Source organism: Apis laboriosa, unplaced genomic scaffold, assembly GCF_014066325.1.
Source record: "Apis laboriosa isolate Shangri-la unplaced genomic scaffold, ASM1406632v1 scaffold47_cov149, whole genome shotgun sequence".
NCBI classification, from domain to species: Eukaryota; Metazoa; Arthropoda; class Insecta; order Hymenoptera; family Apidae; genus Apis; species Apis laboriosa.
The window spans coordinates 927,039-950,303 of NW_025223437.1; the positions used below are offsets into that span (position 1 = coordinate 927,039).

A 23,265-nucleotide genomic window follows, 5' to 3' on the forward strand; every position below is an offset into this window, starting at 1 on the left:
AGAAATTTTATATATCAATTTTTACAAAATAATTTTATTTATATAAATAAATAATTTATTTTAAATTTTACTTAAATTTATAAAAATATTTTAAAAAAATATTTTAATATTGAATTCGGGATTTAATAAAAAATTTAATATGAATTAATTTATATACATTTATACAAATATTTTATATGTATAACATATACAAATAAACAAAATTATATATGTAGTATATAAATATACTCATATAACAATCAAAAATGAAAATAAATGAAAGTAAATCAATTTAATATTTTTTGAATATATTATATTTAAAAAAAATATTAAGTATGAATGTTAAGTATCAATTTAGTAATATATCATAAATGAAAACTTATTAATTAATAAAAGTTTCTTAAAATATGTTAATAAAAATAAAATCAATATAATGTGTGTTTTCAAGTTATAAATAAATCAGGAAAGAGGGAATAATGTAAAAAAGAATAAATGGTACAAATATGTTTTAAACATTTGTATCTTTAATTTTCTACAGATCAAAGATTATTTAATAGGTTAGATATCGATGTTTATATAACGTTAAATCTTAACAAATAAAATTTTCTTTTTAATAAATTAATTAATACTTGATATTGAATTTCTATAATATAAAATACATATAAAATGGTTACTATGTGGCATCAACAAGTTTTTGCTCTTGATGCTAAATACAATGCACAACGTGTAAACAAATTACCTACTTTAGGTTTGTACATATATGTTTTGTGATACAATTTATTGCAATATATAAATTTAAAAAATAATATAATTACAGGAATGCTTTATATTCGTCGCAGAAATCAATTATTAAAAGAAAAGTTCAGTAAAAATTCCAAAATTAGAGAAAATTATTTTAGATTGAGAGCAAGATTGTTATTTCTACGTTATGGCGAAAATTTAGAACAAAATAGTTTTAATAATTATACGACAGAAGAAGAAAGATCAGAAACTAAAACAAAACTTTATAACATACAACGAAAATCAATTGCAGAAAGTTTTGCATTTGATGGAGTGCATCATGTTTTTGATCAACACAATGCACCAGTAATGATGCTTAAATTTGCAAATAATGATAGATCAAAGCTATGTTGTGCATCATTAGATGGATTATTATCTATATGTGATGTCATTAGTATTCCTCCAAAAGTAATAGTCTTACTAGAAGGTCATAAAAAAGGTGTTACTTCATTAGATTGGAGTATCAGTAATGATCTTATAGTTTCATCTTCTTTGGATGCCACAATAAGACTTTGGAATGTTTTGAATATAGAAAACAATCCAACTTGTTTAAGAGTTGTTAATGATCAACAGCAAGCAGAAGTTTTGTGTTGTGGATTTATACCTATAAATAATAATTTAGTTGTTGCTGGCAATTCTCAGGGACTTGTACAAATTTTAAATATATCTACTGGTATATATACTCGCAATGGTTCTTGCAAAATTGGTGGAAAAGTTAGTTTTTTAAATTTTTAATAATATATAATCTGATAATTAAATTTAAATATCAAAATTTTGATATAAGGGATTGATAAACAAAAAAAAAAGTATTTTAGAAATTTGCTTGTTTTGGAGAAAATCATAAAAAAAACAAACTCTACTTTTTTTTTCATTTTTTTATTAACACTTATGTATTCATGATATTTCTATTTATAATTTTGTTTCATAAGTTTAAATGAAAATTTAAAATAATATATATAATATATAAATAATCTTATTCTTGACATTATATAATCTAAAATGTGATTTCAATTGGATGATTGATCAATTTATTTTGACAGAATTGTTCGAGTTAAACAGAAATTATTCACAGTAATGGATTGAAGAAATAATATCTTATAAATATTAATCATTCAGCAGACATTATATCTATGAGTTTTTTCATATAAGGAGAAAATTTATTCAATGTCAATTAATTCAAGAGTTTAAAAGAAATTGAAATTATAGCTGTAATATATTACATCAAAACAATATTTAACAGTTTTATTTACATTTACAATTAATATTAGTATACTCGTTGTATTATCAGAAAAAGTCATTTTGAATAATATAATAAATAGAAATATCACAGATATATAAATATCAATAAGTAAGTAGAAAAATGGAAAGTCTTGTTTCTTTTTTTATTTTTCCAAAATAGCAAAACGAGTAAATCTAAAGAACATTTTTTAATAATTTATTGATTCCCTATATGCTCGTGAAGTTTTGATATTTAAATTCAGGATATCCTGTGTATATATATAATAAGGAAAATAGAAGTAAATCAAACTACAAAATTATATTTCAAAGTAATTTTAAAACTCGTAATATATTTTTGATAAAATATTTCTTTTTTAAATGGATTATTTTTTATTTGTTAAGTTTTGCGAAATTTTTTAAGTTTTTAAATCTTTTAAAAATATATAAGATAAATATATTTTTTACTCTTTTATCTCATAGTATCTCATAAAATTTGTCAAAAATAAACAATTTGTATAATAAAATGTATTTGATACCAATAATTTTGTATTATTCAATGTTTTTAAAAATATCTTAAAGAATTCATATATTAATTTTTAATTAATAATAAATATTAATAAATAATATAATAAATTTATTAACAAATAATAATTTTGTATCTAAAAATAAACAATTAAATGAATGAAAAGAAAAATATTTGTTTTAGATTCTATCATTAACTTGTGAAGGTAGTGGTGGTTCAGTGATATGGGTTGGAAATGATAGAGGAATTATCATGTCATTTCAATTAGAACCAGGATCAGGTCGATTAACAAAATTAAAAAGAGTACAAGAAATTGGTGGAATGATAAGTAGCCTTTCTTGGCGTTCATGGCTTTCAAAAGATGCTCCATGGCCAGCACTTTTAGTGAGCAGTGCTTGTAATATAGTATTGTTATATCATATTATTGATAATCAAGGTTCTCTATCTTTGTGGACAAAATATCCCATAAAACATAAGTAATTTATAATTAAATATTATTATAAACATTTCATACATAACAATTTTAAAATTATAATAAAATATAATTTATAAATTTTTTATAGACAATATTTTGTGAAATCGACATTTTGCCCACAAATGGAAACATGTTTAATAGCTACTGGTTCTGAAGATGGTACAATACATCTTTTAGATTCAGCAAGAAAGGGCAAAGCAGCGAAAATTAATCGACTTCAAGGTCATGCAACACCTACAATTGCTTTATCCTTTAATTTTGATGAATCTCTTCTTGCTTCTGCAGATTATCAAGGACTTATTATTTTATGGCGTAATCGTCAACGTCATATATAAACTTTTAATAATATACAAACATAAAATAATATTATACAAATGTTTTATAAAAATAATTATTATAAGTAAAATATTTATAATAAAATTTTTAATTTTCTTTATCTATATTAGAATTTGAGCAAATTAATTACTTTATTTGAATTTTATTCAATATATCAAATTTTTATCATTTTCTGCTAAAATAAACTAAAATTAATAAAGTTAGTTGAAATACATAAAATTAAAATATTTCCTATGTAAATATGTCATAACGGAATAGGAAATAAAAACAATGAAACACATACTTTTAAATCAATGTCTGCTTTGTATAACAATATATTAATTGTTCTCTATAATATTCTATTATAATGAGCACAGAATTAGCATTATCAATAATGATAATAATAATTATAATGGTAGTAAAACTGCACAATAAATGCAGTGTTATTAATAGTACATAATATGTATGATTCCACATATACTAATGAAATTATATATCAATGTAAATATCAAATATGTTGATGTTATTTATATTTTTAAATATTTTTTTTTTTTTATATTAGTCTAATCTATTTTGCCGTTATATTTTGCTATAATTATACTGAAAATTTTGTAAAAACTATAATTATTAACATATCATTATTGTTTTTCGTTTATTATATTCAAATAAATATTATAAATTTAATAATTAATGCCATATTTTTATAATAAATTTTTTTGTGCATTTACATTTCATAGAATATTATTCTATAAAAAATTATTTGAATATTAAAAATTAAAGACAAATTATATGTGAAAAATCGTTCAAGAATATTTAAATTTATTGGAAATAAAATGTAATAGAATACGGCAGCATCTTTTCTGTGCTACTTACATGAAATTTGTAATTTCACTAATTTAATTCACTAAATTAACTGAAATAAAAATGCACAAATTGTGCCCATCACAGTTCTAGTAAAAGTAATAATACAATACATATTTATAACAAATTATTCGTGCATTAATTACTATACATTTTTTTGCTAAAAATTAAGACTTAATTATAGTACCGTCCATTGATTAACATTATAATACTTTTTAGAATAGAGAGCTGTTTTCTATTAATATAATTTTAATAAAAATAAATCGAAAAAATATACGTTATTTAAAAATAACAATAGTTAAAAATTAATATAATAATTATTATATATCAATAAAAATAATGAAAATAATAACATTAATAATTTACGCAAATTTTACTTTTCTGATAACAATTATGTGATTGAATGAGTTTAATAAATATTTACAATATGAAACGAAATTATTCAATAGTTTTAGCTTTTAAAAATCGATTGTCTTCTTTTATATTTTTTTATCATCATGAAGCTGATCATATAAAAAATTATATCAATATTAAGCTCTATTTATATTAATATTTCTATACAATAAATCAAAATTTAATACAATACTATAGACAATCGATTACATTTTAGCCACAATAAAAATTTGTTACATTATATACAATAATTCGAGATTCATTTAATAGTGAATTCGTTGAATAATCACTGTACTTTTGCAACAAAATTAATTCGGACGGACTTCAGCTAAATTATATTTTTAACATTTTATTAACGTTTTCGAAATACGTTAATCATGAGTTAAAATACTACACTTGTCAATAGACTCAATCTTTTCTTGAGTATCACATTGGGCACTTTTTGAAGAAATCAAATTAAGTTTTTTTTTTTCTTGAATGTCTTTGGGAGGCACCGTTGGTAACACATTGTAATTCAAACAATTTGATAGCATATGTTGGTCCTCTGTTAAGTTTATACTTTGTAAGAATTCTGACATGTTTTCTCTTTCATGCAATTGTTTTACATCATCTTCTTTCATTTGTTTAGTAGAAACAAAAGATGGACCAGTTGTAGATAAATTCAATTTCAAGCGATCTCTAGTATGCCTTAATTCTCCTAACTGATATTGTTGATTTTGACTACAATCATTTAACAATTCTATTCCATTTTGTGGTATTCGATCACCATCTTCATCTCGTTCTTCATTCATTGACGTAGATGCACCAGGAAAAAATTGACTTACATATTTACTCTCACTAGTTTGAAATTGAAATGGACGATTTGAACTGCTTACAAAAAACTCTTCATTTCCTATAAATAAAATATTTATATAATAAATTATATAATATTTATATGATAAAATTAATGATATAAATAGGAAATAGTAATAAAATTTTTCAAAAATATGCAATAAAAATATGTAGTAAGGGAAAAAAATATTTATATATCTTTTAAAACAGAATAACTTTTTAAAAATTAGAACAAACTTGAATTTTTGAGAAATGTTAAGATTAAATTTAAATTTAGTTTAATAAATAATGTATAAAAAAAATTTTTTTTAAATTATTATTGGAATTATCAAAATTTAATATATATTATGAAAAAAAGTTATCATGATTTTTAACTTTAATTTTTATTGTATAAGTCTATAATGAAAATTTGAAATATGTCTTTTGTAGATTTAAATAAATTATGTATGCATGTATAATATAATATAATTATGCATGTATACATAATATAATTATATTATACATAAAGTTTCATTGAAATTGATTGACACAAAAAAATTATAAATATTGCAAGATGTAAAAATTTATTACAAAAATTAACCAAAAATAAAAAACAGAAAATATGAGTATTTTTAATTATTTGCCTATAACAACATTTTCTTAACATCTTTTTCTTTTAATTTCAAAAAAATTCAAATCATTTAAAAAAATTCCCTTTTTTTTTTAAAAAATATATGAATACTTTTTCCCTTTGCTGTATATTATATATATCTAAAATATATATATATAGGATATTAATATTCAATATTTTTCAAATCAAACAGAAAAATTTGTATTATATAAATTTTTATTATTAAATTATATTAAGTTATAAGCAATTTATTTAAGCAAATATTAAGTTAAACAAAGGAAATACAAACTTAAATTGCTTATTTATTATAATTTAATAACTGATATTTTTGTATAAATTGTTTAAATAAACAACTTTTGTTTTGCACTCTAGAATCGATTTTTAAAAAATATTATATGAATATATTAACATCCTATAATTATATATTATATAATTAATAATATATATTCTATATATTATTAAAATATACCAGAATGATGGGCATCATCATAATCAAGAGGATACAAATCTAAACGTGGTTCATCTATCATTTCCTCCCAATCTAAATAAAATAAAAATTACATATATATAATATATAATAAATCAATTTTAATATAATTCTTATTATGTTTTTAAGGGGAAAAAATAAATTTACCACTATATGAAGTAGATTCCCAAGTATTAGTTGATTCTTCTTGAGTTTCTGTAGCTAGAGTTTCTTTAGGATATTCATATACACAATGATAACGTTGTTTTTTAAACCACACGCTTTTTTTTTGATCCTAATGAAAAATTAACAATTGCACAAAATTTATTTAAATGTAGTATATATAATGTACAAAGAATATTGCTATATAAATAAGAATATACCCACCGATTCATCCTGACAGAAGAAATAAATACAAAAAACTATAAATTATTATATTTAAAAAAATATGAAAAATATAATATAAGTATTATAAAACTTACACCAGATTTTAATGTTTTATCTGGAGATCTTAATGCAGAACGATGAGGTGCTAATGTTGCATTCCAAGCTGATGGCGTAAATTCTTCTTCTTCTTCTTCTTCTTCGTCTTCATCTTCTTCTTCTTCTTCTTCATCTTCTCCTTCTTCCTCAAGATCTATTTCATCTTCAACATCAGCATCTAATATTATTCCTTCATTACTATTTAAATAACTTCGAGTTTGAACTTGTTCCATATGTGATTCATCGTATCTCTATATATAAAATGATTCTAATTAATAACATGAATTTAATTATATGAAAAATAAATTCCTAATAATAAATAATAAATTTCTATTAATAAATTTAATTTTTTTATTTATAATGTATTTACTTTCCAAACAAATTCTCCAGAACTAGAACTATTATTTTCATCCTCTTCTTCTTCCTCTTCTTCCTCTTCTTCTTCTTCATCTTCATCCTGTGTACCCCATCCATGATCTGTTCCAAAACTTGTTGACATTAAATCATCTTCCAATGGTAAAGGTAATGGTAATGGAAAAGATGATGGTAATTGTTGCCATTTAGATTCCTCCTCTGGACTTGGTAAGGGTGCTCCACAACTTGCAATTATAATATGCGATTTATCATCACGAGAACGAATTATCGAACAATTATAATCCAAATTTTCTTCTTCAGACAAATCTCCATTAGTTGTATCTCGTTCATCATCTTGCAATTTTTCTCCTAATCCTTCTAATAAAATCATTTTATTTGTTCGAGTATCAACTAGTAATATATCATCTGAAGCAACAGATTCTTTTGAAGCAATTGATGTATCTCTAGAATTTGATATTAATGATTCAGAAGTAAGAGTACTTTCTCTTTCTTCTTGAATTGGACTAAGGGGAGAATCATATACATTATACCTAAATAACAAATAATAACAAATTTTCAAATTGTTTTTTAAATAATAAATAAATTATAACTACTATATTAAATAATATTATTTAATATTTAATATTAATTTATTATTATAAATTATTATTATAAATTATTATTATAAATTATTATATTATTAAAAAATTAAAATGAATACCTTATTGAAATACCCACTCCTCCACTACTTTGATTAGAAGATTCTTCACTATCATCATCCCACTGTTTATTATCTATATCTCTAGATATAGGATTATCATCATCATGAGCTTCTAGTGGTTCTACAACAGACATCTGAGCACAAGGTAATTTTTCTCTAAGTTCATTTCGAATTGCTGTTACAAATTCTTCTTCTATATCAAACGATACATAAGAATTATCACTATGTAAACTCATAGTAGAACTGTCTTCATCTTCAATTTCATTTTCATTTTTTTTTTCTATTTCCTTTTTATTTTTACTTTCATATATTTTTCCTATTTCTTTTTCATTTTCAATTTTATTTTTAATATCACTTTTATTATTATTTCCATATTTATTTATATTTTCATTACTTTCATTTTTAATTCTGTCTTCAATTTCATATTCATTTTTATTTTCAATTTCATTTTCATCTTTATTTTTAAATTTCTTTTCATTTTCATTTTCATACTTATTTGCATTAATAATTATATCATTTTCATTTCTACTTTTAATTTCGTTTTTATTTTTAATTTCATTTTCATTTTTATTTTGTAAATATTTTAATTCTTTTTCTTTGGAATATTTCATATTTGTTTCAATATTACAATGTTTTAAATTTGTTTGTTGAGAAGAAGAATTAATATCACTTAAATCTTTTATTTCAATATTTTCGTCAATTTTAATTTTAATATTTTCTGATTGAATTGTCTGTTCATTATTTAATATTGGCTTTATATCATTTTCTCGTAAATTGATATTAGAAGTAAGATTTTCATTATTATCTATTTCAATTATAGTATCTACAGTATGAATAGAATCAGATTCATCTTCATTTGTACAGACAATTTTATTTTCTATATGATTATTTGAAGATAAGTTTTCTATCATTTTTTCAGATACAGGAAGTGTTGCATAATATTCTGCATCAAGAATAGTATCTAGTTCAAATAAAATCTGTAACTGTTCTTCTTCATTATATATTGGTATATTTATTGTAGAATCATTAGTAGAAGTTGATGGAATTAAAGCATAAACATTTTCTTCTTCTTCATAAGATTCTTTATCTCTAAATCCAGAATCAGAACTTTGTTCATCATCAGGAGTAGATAATTGTTTTCTTTCTTCTTCATCTTCATTTGATAAACATCTCTGATTCATGTCTATATCTTCTTCGTTGGAGAATTTATCTGGATTATGTCTATAGTGTTTCTGAGATTGCAAAGTATTTGATTCAATAGTTACAATTAATTCTGGTGCAATATTATTTTCTTGTTTAAATAAAGATTCTGCATATTCATTGAATTCATCTTCATCTAAAAAACCAGGTATTTTCTTTTTTAAAGCAGAATCTAATGCATGATTCCAAAGTGTAACATCAACTGAAGTGTTTTCATTAGTTCCATAATTAATTGAACAATTCTTAGAAAAAAAAGTATTTTCATGCTTAAATGTACACAAATTACATTGAGATTTATCATCTTTTTTTAATATTTCAGAAGATGTATCAGGTACATAACATAAAAGAGGAAGATTAGGATCTCCTTTTGATAGAAGTCTTAGTACATGTTTGTCATTATGTGTTTCTGTAATTGTATTTACAATAGATGTAGTATCAAATTCTTTGTTATTTAAAGATAATCTCAAAATTGGAGTTTGAGTTTGATCCATGGTTAATGTCAATAATTTTGGCTTTTCTGAAGTATTTAACATACTGATTTTGTTAGAAGTATTATTTGGTAATGGATTCCGCAATTTTCTTAATGTTTCATCGAATTCATCTGTATGAATACTATGTCTAAGATCACTATCACTACCAGTAGCAGGTAATTTTTTTTTTCCATATTTTTCTGAGATTTGAGCTCCCATTGATAATTCTACATCAGAATCAAAATCGATATGTACAAGAACCATCAAATCAGTAACAGATTTAGATTTTTGTTTTACTTTTTCAGTATAAACTCCCTGTTCAATTCGTCCTTTCCAACTTTCTTCTTCAGTTTCAGAGCTTGATTCATGATGAATAATATTTTTAATACTTGGTACATTTTTTACTAATTCATTAGGTCCAAGTCGAAATGATGATTGACGTGGTGTATCGTCAACAATAGTAGTCCAATAATCTGAATCAATACTTCCTCTAAGATCTTGCAAACTTGCACTTCGAGCATGTTTAGCATTAACTCGTAAATTTTCCCATCTTTGTTCAAAATCTAAGCATTCTATATGCTGATTTAAAAGAAATTGTCTTATCTCATCCAGATTTGGTCTTTTTTGTGGATTTAAATTTAAACTTAAATAAATTGCTTGATATATATTTGATGGACAATTTTCTAAGTATGTTTGCAATACTTGTATACCATTTGATGAAAGATCTGATTTTAAATATAAAAGCATTTGAATTACTTGTTCATCACTCTTATCATGGTATGGTATGTTTCCCCATGTAATAATTTCCCAAAGAAAAATAGCGTAACTCCATATATTTGCTTGAGATGTAATTTCTCTAGTTTCAATAGTTGTATCAGTACATTCTACACTTTCTGGTGCTGACCATCTAATAGGTAATGCACGATCTCCAACTACATAATAATCTTCAGGATATTTTTCTACACCAATTCCATAATCTCCCAGTTTTGCTGATAAATCTGATGCTACTAAACAATTTCTAGCAGATAAATCTGTATGTACAAATCCATTACAATGCATATGTTTTAAACCAGCAGCAATATCCAATGCTATCCGAATTAGAATATTTTCTTTATTAAGTGCTTCTTGAGACTTTTTATCACGATTTGATAACAAAAAACTTTTAAGATCACCCACTGAACATGATTCAAATAATAATAAATATGGATCGGTTTCTAAACAAAAACCTATCAAAGTTAAAATATTTTGATGATATAATTTCAAATATGGAGTAGCTTCACCAAGAAACCAAGCTTTTTCCTTCATAGTAGCTTCTTCTGTAAGAATTCTCACAACAACACCACCATTTTTGGAAGTCCTTTTATGTCCTTCTAAATCTGCACGGCCTTCTACAACTTTTCCAAACCAACCATGACCAATTTCTCTTAAATATTTTAATTTTTCTCTAGATACACATAAATCCTTTGCATCAAACCATTCACGACAATATTCTGGCAGAATATTAGAATCAGAATCATGTTTTTCAAAAAATAATGATGATAAAGGTAATGGCTTTGGTTTTAAAATATTTTTAGCACCAGATATAATATGTTCTACAGGTAAAGGATCAAATTGTACTCTTTCTGAAACAGCTAACATATGTGGAACATTTAACTCCAAACCTTCAAGAGAATGCTCAAATACTAATTCTTGACCAATATTGTTTCCATCTTTGAATTCCTATAACAAAAAATTACATTTATATTTTTCAAATACTTTTATAGAAAATTAAAAATAAATTAAAAAAAAATTAAAATATATTAAACTACATTATATACTACAATAATTTATAAATAATACATGCAACTAGTTTTTAAAGTTAGTTAGTTTTTAATATTTAAAGAAAAAATATTTTTTTGTAATATACATAATATACATATTTTTGTAATATACATGATTATTATATATTTAAATATAAGTAAATATTAATTATTTTTCTTATATTCATAAAATATAAATCATATAAATATTATGAAATATTTTCATGACAATTATATAAATTATTATCACTTTGTAATTAATAATATATATAAATATGTAAAAGAAAAAAAACATAAAAAAAAATTTTGTCTAAAACCAATTGCTATAATATTTCAAATACTTAAATAAAAAAATTGATATTCTTATTAATTTTTACTAAAATTTACAGATTAATATAACTTTAAATCTTTAAAAAAATTTGTGATATTAATTTTACCTGATTGCATTTTTCTGCTTTGTCCTATAATTAGTAACGAATAAATTATTATTTAGATAATAAAAAATTTTAATAAGGATTTCTATTTATTATATGTAATATAAAAATGACAATTACTTGAAATCCTTTAGGTCTTCTAGGTCTTCGACAACAAAGGCAGCCAACTAAAGTAAATGCTGTAGCTGTCACACTTAAAAGACCAAGAGTATATTGTATCCAGTATTGTTCCCATTTTGATGAAGTATAGTTGTATGATAAATCTAAAATATATGATAAATTAAAAGCAAAATAACCTATCATTAATAACATGTTATCAAAATAAATATTGAATATACAATTATTGTACCTGTTCGTATAGACGATGATACGGGATAGGCTGTAATTATCGGAAGACCCGCCCAAAACAACCAACATATCCAACATAATATAATATTCAGCATCGCGCATTGAAACTGGTGATCGTGATTTATTTAAGTCATTCTTAAAGTCTCTATTTAAGTCATTTTTAAAAATTTATAATTTTTTAAAAAATGCATGACTAAAAAGTGAAAAATCTAATAGATTGTAACACGTTCTAATTTTACGACACACATATCACAACTATTTGTAATCTCATATTTCTGATATCTAAAACTATTGAGAACTAGCTTCGATTGTACAGAATATTAAATAAATTTGTCACAGCAATAATGAAGTATTGCAATAATATGTAAAATAGAAATACACTTTTCTTAGGGAAACCACCTGGGCCAAGCATGATCCGTATCGTAAAACGAATACAATACAATCAGCCACGGTCCGGTTAAAAGGTAGGTGTAAAATCACCACGCTTGCCAAACCCAGTTCTATTCTTGTCTTTTTATTCTATCTATTGCTCTCTTTCTATCTCAAAACATTAATATAAATATAGTATGTACATTCTGACTAAAAAATTACTTTAGATTATATTTTAGCTCACATTAGCGCTATATTATGTGTATATTTATCATTGTTATTATTAAATTATAAAGATGAATAAATTAAAAACGAAATTTTCGTTTTTATCATTACGTTATATATATATTATATATATAACATAGAAACGCATCAAAAAAATTTAATAATAATTAAATGTAACAACAATATTTATATAGATTTACTAAATTTGAATCATACAAAAAAAATTATTTTGCAAAAATATTATATTTACTTTAATTAATTAAAAAAAAATTATTTAATTAATTTTTTAATTTATAATTTCAAACATTGAGTGTGTAAAAATTATAATTTAATGATAAAATAAATAATAATGTAATAAGTATACAATTATTCAATAAATAAAAAATTCGTTCTTAAATATTTCTTTGTCAGTATAATATAGCAGTTTATATATATACATTATAATTATATATATAATATTATTTAAATATTTTATTAGAGAAATTTTAAATAATTTTAAATAATTTAAATATATGTATAATATAAAAAAATATTTTTTTTTATTATAACATAAATTTGTTGTAATTATATATATAAAAAATTTTATAAAAAAATTTTAATGTAGGCAAATTAAAAGTTATTGATATTGATTATTAATTATTAATATTATTCAAAGCATTTTCATTAAGATTTTCATTAAATTTGAAGAAAAAATTTATTAATTTAAAAAATTATTTATATTTTAATAATTTATAATATTTATTATAAATTATATAATATTTAATTATATAAATTTATAATATTTATAATATATTAATAATATTTATATTATATAAAATTATATTGTTCTAAAATTGAATTATAAGATATATTTAATAGGATTTTGTGTTTTATATTCTGAAATTGCGATTGCGCAAAAAATTAAAATATTTGGTATAGTTTCTATAGCATTTTAGTACTTTTAATTCAATCAAAAATTAGTAAAATCAATAGATTCTAAAAATAATTTCTTTGATATGTCATTTTATTATATTTTATTTCATATCATAAATATTCTCATGCATAATATATACTAAATTATATCTAAATTTTTTGATTGTTAATAGAATAATAGACAAAATATATGAATATGAAATAATTTAATAAATAAAATTATATGAATAAAAATTAAATTCATATTTTTTTATTACAACACAATGAAGATAATATCAATTTATGATATATTTTTTTTTTGTAAAAATGGATTTAAATGTAATGCCATTAAAATTTATTTATATGTTCGTTATTGCTTATATATTATTAATATATATTTAGAATTATATTAGTATTTATTAGAATTTATTCAATATAGACAAAAAATTGATAAAACATTTTTAATTAATAGATTTTAATCAAAAAAGACAATAAACTAATCAGAAATAATAATCTGTAAATTTTATAAAATAAATATAAATAAGGGGAGCAACTAATATAAGAATAAAAATTTAGTGCCATCTCTAAAAAGTCAGAAATAAAATTTAATATAGACAAATAATAAGAGAAGAATAAAAATAAAGAACATACCATCAATACCACCTCTTGAGAAGCAAAGACAACTTTTCAAAAGTAAGATGACATAAAGAAAAATTGAAAAGTAACGCCATCTCTTAAGTATTTTTAAAGATGATGTTTTAAAGAGATGTTTTTAATATTTAAAAGATGTCACTTTTAGAAGATTTCCCATAGTCAATTTTTATCTTTATCTTTCTTTTATTATTTAATCTTCTTATCTATATTTGTGTTATGTATATTTTCATTAGCGACACCTCAGAAATGGCATTAATTTTCCAATTTTTACTTTATCTTTATTTTTTTCATTATTTATTTTTTTGGCATATAAGCTATCGGAATAAAAATTGAACATATTTTTATCATATTTTTAACATATTTTCTTTTTAAAAACTATAATATAATTGTGTAATATAATTTAATTTATAATTTTATATAAGTGTATATTCTTGATTTTATAATATATGTCTAAAATGATAATTTCGCAAAATATAATATAAGACACATGAAACGATACATAGCAATACGTTCATATTTTCTTTGTTTTTCATAGAATAAATTTCATAAAATTCAAATTAAAATATTTTCTAATAATTTTTCAATATACGTTAATATTTATAAGTTAATATTTTTTTTTAGTTAATGAGTTTTATTTGAGTTTTAAAATTGATCTTCATATGATTTACTAGCATTCATTTTTAACATTATATTATTAATACTATATATTTCCTTATCAAACTATATATATTTTTATAAACAAATTTTTTTTAAACGTTTTTTATATTTATTTATTTCTATATTTAAAATATATATAAATAATATAAATCAATATAAATCAATCATTGATTCAGTAAATAAATCAAGTTAAATATAGATTAAGTTAATATATGTATATTAAATTAATATATATATTTATATATTTATATATAGTTAATATATATATATATATATTTATTTATTTATTAATTTTCTTAGATACATATATTAAATACATAAAATATATATTGAATGTATAAGAATATATAAGCCATAAATATATATTTTTGAGAATCTTTAGAAAATCATTCTAGAGATCAAAAAGAACAATTGATATATAAAAATGTTAGTTGATTGTTTATTAAATTATAAATAATTGAATTTTTCATTAAATGAAACAAGATGGAAATAGAGTAAAATAATTTTATTTTTTTTACTATATTATCCTTCTTACTGCTATTCGAATCTATGAATATTAGAATTTTAAATATTCATATATTATTCTTTTGATTTAGATCTGAATATTTTAATACATCCATGAATTGTATGTTTATATCAATTTATATTTATGTTCTAGCAGAACTTTTATTATTCAGATTTATATATTTGAAATATTAATAATATAATATAATTTATAATTTTTTAATCAAATTAATATACAATAAATAATTTTGAAAAATGTACATATTAATATATTTATAAATATATCTATATATATTAAAATAAATAATTATAATACAAAATAATAATAATAAAAACATTTAGTATATCGGTCCCATGGTGTAATGGTTAGCACTCTGGACTTTGAATCCAGCGATCCGAGTTCAAATCTCGGTGGGACCTATCAAATTTTTTTTAATGGAACAAAAAATTTATTATACTTAAAGAAAATTAAAATTAAAATATTATAATAAATTATTTAAAATTCACAAAATAGATTTTTTATATAATTATATGAATAATATATTTATTTTAATAATTTGTTTTCGAATGAATGATATAAAATATGTTACTTTATATTTATAATAATTATGATGATTTATATTACTTAAACATTAATATTTTATTAATTATTTTATTAAATAAAAATATTTATTTATTTTTATTACAAATAAAAAGATTCATTACAATAGCTAAAGTATATATATATATATATACATATATATATATATAAATACATACTTACTAGTTGTATGAATTTTTACAATCTTAATAGAGGGCATTACTACATCGGTGTCATTCATGTCTATTCGATTTCGAAAATAAGGTAGTATAATGAATAACCTCTCTTTATTTTTGAAATTTTGAATGAAAAAGAAAATGAAATTTAATTAACAGATTATAAATTTACATAACAGATTTTTACCGAAATTAATATTATTAAAAAATTAAAATAAAATTATAAATTATGAATATATATTATATGATATATATAAAATATATTCATATAATTAATTAAAAATTTTTAATATAAATTTAAATATAAATTTTTATCATAATTATAAATAAAAGATTGTAATTATGAGTGAGGAATCTGATTCTGTTGTGATAATTAAAGCAAAATCAGTTCGTAAAATATTCAAAGCTCCAATAAAAATAAATAAAATTCCTGAAGAAATTTTAAATGACCCATTATTAAATGCGGCAATTGTTGCATTACCTTCTAATTATAATTTTGAAATACATAAATCAATATGGAGAATTAAAGAATTGAAAGTGAAAAAAGTTGCATTACAAATGCCTGAAGGACTTTTAATGTATGCTACAACTATAGCTGATATTATAGAAAATTTTACAGGTGCAGAAACTATTATAATGGGAGATGTTACTTATGGTAAGAAATTATATAATAATAAAAAAATAATTTTTAATCTATTGATCTTTTATAAGATATGTATATGTAAATATTATGAACATATTATGTAATAATATATATGTAATAATATAATTACAAACTTTATTTTTTTTTTTATTACAAATTGATAATCAATATAGGAGCATGTTGTATAGATGATTATACTGCGAAAGCATTAGATGCAGATTTTTTAATTCATTATGGACATTCTTGTTTAATACCAATTGATCAAACTGTTGGTATAAAAGTACTTTATATATTTGTTAATATCAAAATTGATACTTCACATTGTATTGAATGTTTACAAACTACATTACCAGTTACAACAAAAATTGGACTTGTAAGTACTATACAATTTGCTGGTGCATTACAAATAATTGCAATGGAAATGAGAAAGAATGGTTATGAAGTATCTACTCCACAAAGTAAACCATTAAGTCCTGGCGAGGTATTAAATTATAAATTCAAATTAAATTCTTTTTTTACTAAAAAATAATTAGATTATAATTTGTATTATAAGAAAAACTTATTATTACATAAAGATTTTAGGTTGTACAGCACCACAGATTCGATGTGCTGATGTAGTTATTTATATAGGAGATGGCAGATTTCATTTAGAAGCAGCAATGATTGCTAATCCAAAATTACGAGCATTTCGATATGATCCTTATGAAAAGAAATTGACAGAAGAATTTTATAATTATGATCAAATGCTAGAAAATAGATTAACAGCAATTAAATATGCAAAAAATATTAGAAGATTTGGATTGATACTTGGTACTTTGGGAAGACAGGGAAATCTTAATGTTTTGAAGAATTTTGAAAATAAAATTAATTTATTAGGAAAAGAAAATGTTATTATATTGCTTTCAGAAATATTTCCAGATAAAATTAAATTATTTAAGAACATTGATGCTTTCATACAGGTTTATGATTTTTTATCTTTTATATAATATATTATATTATATAATATTATATAATATGATAAATAATATATTAATATATATACATGATAAATATATATACATATTATATAATTTTTATATTATAGATTGCATGTCCACGATTAAGTATAGATTGGGGAACAGCTTTTGAAAAACCATTTCTTACACCATATGAAGGAGCAGTTGCTTTAAAAATGATAAACTTTAACAATGATAAACCATATCCTATGGATTTCTATGCTTCAACTAGTCTTGGACCATGGACTCCTAATTATAAAGAATCTGAATTAGAAAAACAAATTGATACTTGTTGTGGTAAATGTAAAGATAAAGCATAAATAAAAATCAATTAATGTTTTAATTTAATATTATTAAAAAATGTTATTTTTTTATTTGAAACTATATTTTTAATTTTATTAAAAAGTATTATAATTTGATAAAAATTATATTACTATATATATTTATTTATTATTATTCAAAAAGTAATTAATAATAAAATCAGAATTTTAATGATTTTTTTAAACTTTTTCTATGAAGAAATTATAATAACTTTTTATTATAATTTAATAAAAAAAATATTTGTTATTTTTTGCTTTATTTTTTACGATATATTTTAATATATTTAACTTATATAAAGCATAATTTATATTTAATTAATAATAATTAATAATTTTATGTATCGTATATTTATTATATTTAAATAATTTCTATTTTATGTAATCTACGATAACATATGATTACAATAATATAGAAAGGCCCGCGTGGGCGAATTACGTCATACGCCCACCTGTAGCCACACATAAAATCCTCTTTTGATTTGTACAATAGGTGTATAATACAAATATGATTATTATACATTGCATAAATTTTTCTCTATACTAGAATTTGTAAATTATTTACAAATTTATATTAAAAATCATTATTTTATTACGTATATCTATACATTTATATAAAAATCCTATTTTTAATTTGTAAATAATGTCGTAAATAAAAAATTATAATTAAGAATATTATTCAATTTTTAATCTTGCTATTATTATATAGTATAAGCAAATTAAAGATATAACTCTTTTTTCAAATAGATATTACATTATAAACTAATTTTTATATAAATAAATGAAAATTTGAGAAAAATAAATAATTTTTAAAAAATTACTAAGAAAAAGTCACAGGGTAGATGCATAGTTTCCAGGGGTGGAAGGCTGTTTCGGCCGCACCCCGACGGCAGTCGTCATTTCAACGTGGCTCAACAAGTACACGCGGTTGTATATATTTGATTTAAATATTTGAAAATATATTGTATAATGTAAATTAACTATAATCTTATTTATTAATAAATTGAAAAAAGGCGCAATAAATATACATGCTTTATTAATATTAAAAAATTTAAATATATTTATCATTCTTATATTTTATTTCTTCATTGATCTGTTAATAATAAAACACATAATAAGTATTTTAATAAATTGTAAGTATATAAATATTATTTTAATGTTTCTGTAAATAAAATATCTATTCTATTTAATTTTCATATTAAATATTATTTTTTATATTTATTATTTCTTATAATTAAGTTATTAAATATTATTTATAAAATCATTTTATCAATTATTTATTTAAATTTAATCATTTATTATTAAAGTTTAAAATAATTAATAAAAATAAAAATGATTTCATATAATAATATTTTCAAAAAGGATTTGAATGACATCAAAAGTAATGAACGGGGATAACTGGAATGAAAAATGGCCTAAACAATCACAAGCTAATAAAACAATACGTCGAAACAGTAAGCGAACTGAAAAATTAAAATTATCAAACTCATCTAAAGGAACAACACCTAGAGAAAAAACTCTTAGAAGATTGGAAAGCAACGAGAGGGAAAGAATGAGAATGCACAGTTTGAATGATGCTTTCCAGGTAGATATAGTTATAATAATTTCTAGTAAAAGTACTCCATTCTATGAAAATTTAAATAATTATATTTATAGTCTTTACGTGAAGTAATTCCACATGTATCGAAAGAAAGGCGATTATCTAAAATTGAAACTTTAACTTTGGCAAAGAATTATATAGTTGCTCTTACTGATGTAATATGTGCCATGAGAAATGAAGAAAAAGCTATAGATCCACAATCAGAAATTTCTGAATCTCAAGAATCATCAAAAAATATGAATATTTGTCTAAATATGAATATTCCAATTCCTTCAAAATCTTGTAGTTAGGAGAATATAAATATTTATTGAAATCATTATTCTTTACAAAGAAACAATTCTAAAAACGATTGCAGATCTCAAAAATAATATAATATATTTCTTAATATTAATAGGAAAAATAATATTGATATAATAAATTATTTTATTAAATTTTTTTTATTAAGAATTTATTTTCACATATTTCATTAAATAATTTAGAGTAAATCAAAAAATAATAAATTTATATCTAATATTTATCTTATCTATTTTAATTTTATTGTTCAGTGATATTAAAGAATAGTGCCAAAAAACATACTTTAAATTTTCAAATAAAATATTGTGTTATATATTATTTATAATTTATTTATACATTAAGTTATAATATTAAGAAAAATTAATAGTATGATATAAAAAAATATTTTATTTAAATTATAAATTATATTGTTGATATATATAGTAATTAAAAATGCTTACACTATAATTTATAATTATGTGTGAATTAAATATTAACAACAATTAATAATTAACAAATATGAACAATTTATAGAATATATAATAATTTGTTAAACGATATTATTTTCCATATATTTATGTATAAAGAAAGAAAAAATAAAAATATATTTTACTTATGTGTTTATTTTTGTTTTTTTGTTTTCATTTCCATAAATAAATAAATACTATGAAAAATTACAATACTAAATAAAATTTAATTTTTAAGAAACTATTACATAAAATATAAAAAAAATTTAAACAAATAAATTATTTTTCACTAAAAAAATAAATAATATATTTATTATATACAAATTACTCAAAAATCATTTAAGAAAATTGATTTTCTTACATAGATATATTATTATATATTACATTATTGTTTTTTTATCAATATATTAAAACCATAAAATATTTTAAATTAATTTACAGTAAAAGATATAGGCCAAGTGTTTAAGTCTTGTAAATCAACTAATACTCCAGTTTGTGTTTTGGAAAATTTTGGAATACAAATTAATCTTATTGTTTGTCCTTCTTCTGCTGTAAACATATTTTATTTTACTAAAATTATTTTTTTATGATAAACATAGAAATAAGTGTATAATAAAAATACAAAAATATAATAATAAAGGTAATATAATATAAAAGACATAAACTTACCAGTATATATTTTAGTATCATATTTATCCATATTACCAACAAAGTATATATCAGGACATTCTGTTATAATAAATGGATCAATTTTGCTAGATGAATAAGTTGGAGTAGTATCTGGTGCAGTTGGTGCATAATGACACCAAAGTAAAGTACGTTCTAACCATATTAAAGGTGAAATGTCAACAAGTCCAGCAATTTTCATAATATCCATAATAGGTTGGCCACTGGATCCAGCTATAATGCGAGAGTTTATACTACCAACCCATGGATTAGTAACTCCATAAAAACTTTTAAACCTATCATATCATATATATGTCAATAATTTGTATCTATTTAATATATTACTATATATTCTCATAGTTATCTTAAAAACAATACCATTAATCATTCCATAACAATAAAATTATATTAATATATATAAATCAAAAATCCATATTGCTTCTATATCATCAATGGAGATAAGTATATACATATTTGTAAAATGAAAATAAAATCAAAAATAAGAAATTAAATGTCATGAAAATCAAATAAAATATTTTAATCTTCAATTTTATATATATATATATATATATATATATATAAAGGAGATAAATATAACATTATTTCTATATATGATTTATAGCAATGTTTTTGTATTAATTAGTAAGAAAACTGTATTACCTGGAACATTCTGGTAAAATACATGGATGAAATGGTTGCTGAGGTAATCTATGACAGGTTGGGTCAAATTCTCCAGGCATTAATAATATAGGGCAACACTGTGCTATAGAATGAAGAAAATTATCCAATTTATGTGTTACATTTGCAGTTTCTTTAAATATAGCTTCATTATGTAACTTAGTTTCAAAATAATTTTTGTAACTGTATGTCTCTATAGATCCTCTTATACTATTTCCTATATTAAAATATTGTTTATTATTTATTACAAATATTATTTTCATTAACATATATTAAATATATTAAATATACCTGCTATAATAATACACACAATAGAAGCCACTTCTTTATGAACTTCCTCACAGCCAATCATTCCAGTAATCCATTCAAATAATAAATTTATACTTAACGACTGTAAATTATTTGCTAAATCTAAACCAGAAATGATCAAAATTTTTCCTAACTTTTCTAGTGGTTGAGAATTAAAGATTGATAATTTCGGACAACATCCTGGAAAACACCAATCTGTTACCTGTAATTAATGTATTTTATAAACAAAATATCTATTATATCTCAAATAATTTTTAATTTGTAATTATATCTATTTTGTAATTTTTATTATTTCTGTAAATTATATAAAAATAATATTTACTAAAAATGCACCATTTTCCAGTTCATGACCACATACAGCGCAAACTATACCAGTGACTATATTTTGAATATTTTTATGAATCCCAACCAATTTAATGCGTAATGTTTCATCTTCTAAATATAATATATCTTTAAATGATGCATAATTTGTTCTAGTCGGTTGAGGTATTAATTGAAGTTCTTCACTAAGTTCATTTAATATTGATGGTCTTAATTCTTGATGTTTATACAAAGTACCTATTATGACACAAGTATTATTTTGATTTCTTTCACAAAGTTGTGATAATGAAACTATTTCATAATGCGCTAAAATAAAATATTAAAAATTAGAAAATATAACAATATAAATATAACCTAAACCAATAATAAATATAACCTTTATAAAATATTTACCCCATTTAATTTTTACTTTTTGTAAAATGTGATTTTTCAATGCTTTTAATCTTGCATTATAAATGTTACAATATTGTTGTTTAGAACATTGTGTAAAAATTTCAAATTTTTTAAAGTCTTCGAATTTAAATGATTTGCGATTGTATTTAAATTGTGGAACTTCCATTTTAGATTTTTATTAAATGTTTCGAATGATATATAAATTTATTAATAAATTCAATATATTAACAAGTATTAATTAATATTAAATAATTATAAAATAAAATTATAATTAAACATAAAAAGCA

General features: G+C 20.9%; 5 protein-coding genes and 1 non-coding gene across 6 annotated transcripts; 4 read left to right on the forward strand and 2 right to left on the reverse strand.

Annotated features, from left to right (window-relative positions):
• Nucleotides 1–411: 411 nt before the first annotated feature.
• Nucleotides 412–3,387, forward strand: LOC122716631 (WD repeat-containing protein 13-like). The gene is made up of 4 exons (XM_043939901.1): nucleotides 412–727; nucleotides 797–1,473; nucleotides 2,684–2,976; nucleotides 3,064–3,387. Exons 1-4 carry the CDS (start codon nucleotides 646–648, stop codon nucleotides 3,308–3,310), a joined length of 1,299 nt encoding a protein of 432 aa, XP_043795836.1. The 5' UTR covers nucleotides 412–645; the 3' UTR covers nucleotides 3,311–3,387.
• Nucleotides 3,388–4,005: 618 nt separating this feature from the next.
• LOC122716634 (rho-associated protein kinase 2-like) lies at nucleotides 4,006–12,749 on the reverse strand. The gene is made up of 10 exons (XM_043939904.1): nucleotides 12,262–12,749; nucleotides 12,033–12,175; nucleotides 11,916–11,939; nucleotides 8,010–11,398; nucleotides 7,305–7,839; nucleotides 6,934–7,185; nucleotides 6,839–6,847; nucleotides 6,620–6,746; nucleotides 6,455–6,526; nucleotides 4,006–5,436 (listed from the first exon to the last, which is right to left on the reverse strand). The coding sequence occupies exons 1-10, from the start codon at nucleotides 12,353–12,355 to the stop codon at nucleotides 4,916–4,918; spliced, it is 5,166 nt and encodes a 1,721-aa protein (XP_043795839.1). The 5' UTR covers nucleotides 12,356–12,749; the 3' UTR covers nucleotides 4,006–4,915.
• A 3,159-nt stretch (nucleotides 12,750–15,908) lies between these two features.
• Nucleotides 15,909–15,980, forward strand: Trnaq-uug. Its single transcript has one exon. It is a non-coding gene; the product is annotated as a tRNA-Gln (tRNA).
• A 413-nt stretch (nucleotides 15,981–16,393) lies between these two features.
• Nucleotides 16,394–18,315, forward strand: LOC122716605 (2-(3-amino-3-carboxypropyl)histidine synthase subunit 1). Its single transcript, XM_043939854.1, has 4 exons — nucleotides 16,394–16,971; nucleotides 17,133–17,440; nucleotides 17,535–17,918; nucleotides 18,044–18,315. Exons 1-4 carry the CDS (start codon nucleotides 16,659–16,661, stop codon nucleotides 18,272–18,274), a joined length of 1,236 nt encoding a protein of 411 aa, XP_043795789.1. The 5' UTR covers nucleotides 16,394–16,658; the 3' UTR covers nucleotides 18,275–18,315.
• A 1,035-nt stretch (nucleotides 18,316–19,350) lies between these two features.
• LOC122716647 (class A basic helix-loop-helix protein 15-like) lies at nucleotides 19,351–20,193 on the forward strand. Its single transcript, XM_043939924.1, has 3 exons — nucleotides 19,351–19,404; nucleotides 19,634–19,856; nucleotides 19,928–20,193. Exons 2-3 carry the CDS (start codon nucleotides 19,641–19,643, stop codon nucleotides 20,159–20,161), a joined length of 450 nt encoding a protein of 149 aa, XP_043795859.1. The 5' UTR covers nucleotides 19,351–19,404; nucleotides 19,634–19,640; the 3' UTR covers nucleotides 20,162–20,193.
• Nucleotides 20,194–20,980: 787 nt separating this feature from the next.
• On the reverse strand, nucleotides 20,981–23,144 carry LOC122716640 (DNA polymerase delta subunit 2-like). The gene is made up of 6 exons (XM_043939915.1): nucleotides 22,979–23,144; nucleotides 22,587–22,891; nucleotides 22,247–22,466; nucleotides 21,938–22,172; nucleotides 21,281–21,573; nucleotides 20,981–21,160 (listed from the first exon to the last, which is right to left on the reverse strand). The coding sequence occupies exons 1-6, from the start codon at nucleotides 23,142–23,144 to the stop codon at nucleotides 21,042–21,044; spliced, it is 1,338 nt and encodes a 445-aa protein (XP_043795850.1). The 3' UTR covers nucleotides 20,981–21,041.
• Nucleotides 23,145–23,265: the final 121 nt, after the last annotated feature.

Bases quoted from the DNA above. Each gene is read 5' to 3' on its own strand.
- LOC122716631 (XM_043939901.1), top strand. From the start codon at position 646: ATGGTTACTATGTGGCATCAACAAGTTTTTGCTCTTGATGCTAAATAC. The intron at 728-796 runs GTTTGTACATAT...ATATAATTACAG, and splicing joins AAACAAATTACCTACTTTAG to GAATGCTTTATATTCGTCGC. The intron at 2,977-3,063 runs GTAATTTATAAT...AATTTTTTATAG, and splicing joins AAATATCCCATAAAACATAA to ACAATATTTTGTGAAATCGA.
- LOC122716647 (XM_043939924.1), top strand. From the start codon at position 19,641: ATGACATCAAAAGTAATGAACGGGGATAACTGGAATGAAAAATGGCCT. The intron at 19,857-19,927 runs GTAGATATAGTT...TTATATTTATAG, and splicing joins GTTTGAATGATGCTTTCCAG to TCTTTACGTGAAGTAATTCC.
- LOC122716605 (XM_043939854.1), top strand. From the start codon at position 16,659: ATGAGTGAGGAATCTGATTCTGTTGTGATAATTAAAGCAAAATCAGTT. The intron at 16,972-17,132 runs GTAAGAAATTAT...TAATCAATATAG, and splicing joins AATGGGAGATGTTACTTATG to GAGCATGTTGTATAGATGAT. The intron at 17,441-17,534 runs GTATTAAATTAT...TATTACATAAAG, and splicing joins AACCATTAAGTCCTGGCGAG to ATTTTAGGTTGTACAGCACC.
- LOC122716640 (XM_043939915.1), bottom strand. From the start codon at position 23,144: ATGGAAGTTCCACAATTTAAATACAATCGCAAATCATTTAAATTCGAA. The intron at 22,467-22,586 runs GTAAATATTATT...CATTAATTACAG, and splicing joins TGGAAAATGGTGCATTTTTA to GTAACAGATTGGTGTTTTCC. The intron at 22,173-22,246 runs GTATATTTAATA...ATTTTAATATAG, and splicing joins TGTGTGTATTATTATAGCAG to GAAATAGTATAAGAGGATCT.
- LOC122716634 (XM_043939904.1), bottom strand. From the start codon at position 12,355: ATGCTGAATATTATATTATGTTGGATATGTTGGTTGTTTTGGGCGGGT. The intron at 7,840-8,009 runs GTATTCATTTTA...TTTGTTATTTAG, and splicing joins GGAGTGGGTATTTCAATAAG to GTATAATGTATATGATTCTC. The intron at 5,437-6,454 runs GTATATTTTAAT...TTTTATTTATAG, and splicing joins TGATGATGCCCATCATTCTG to GAAATGAAGAGTTTTTTGTA.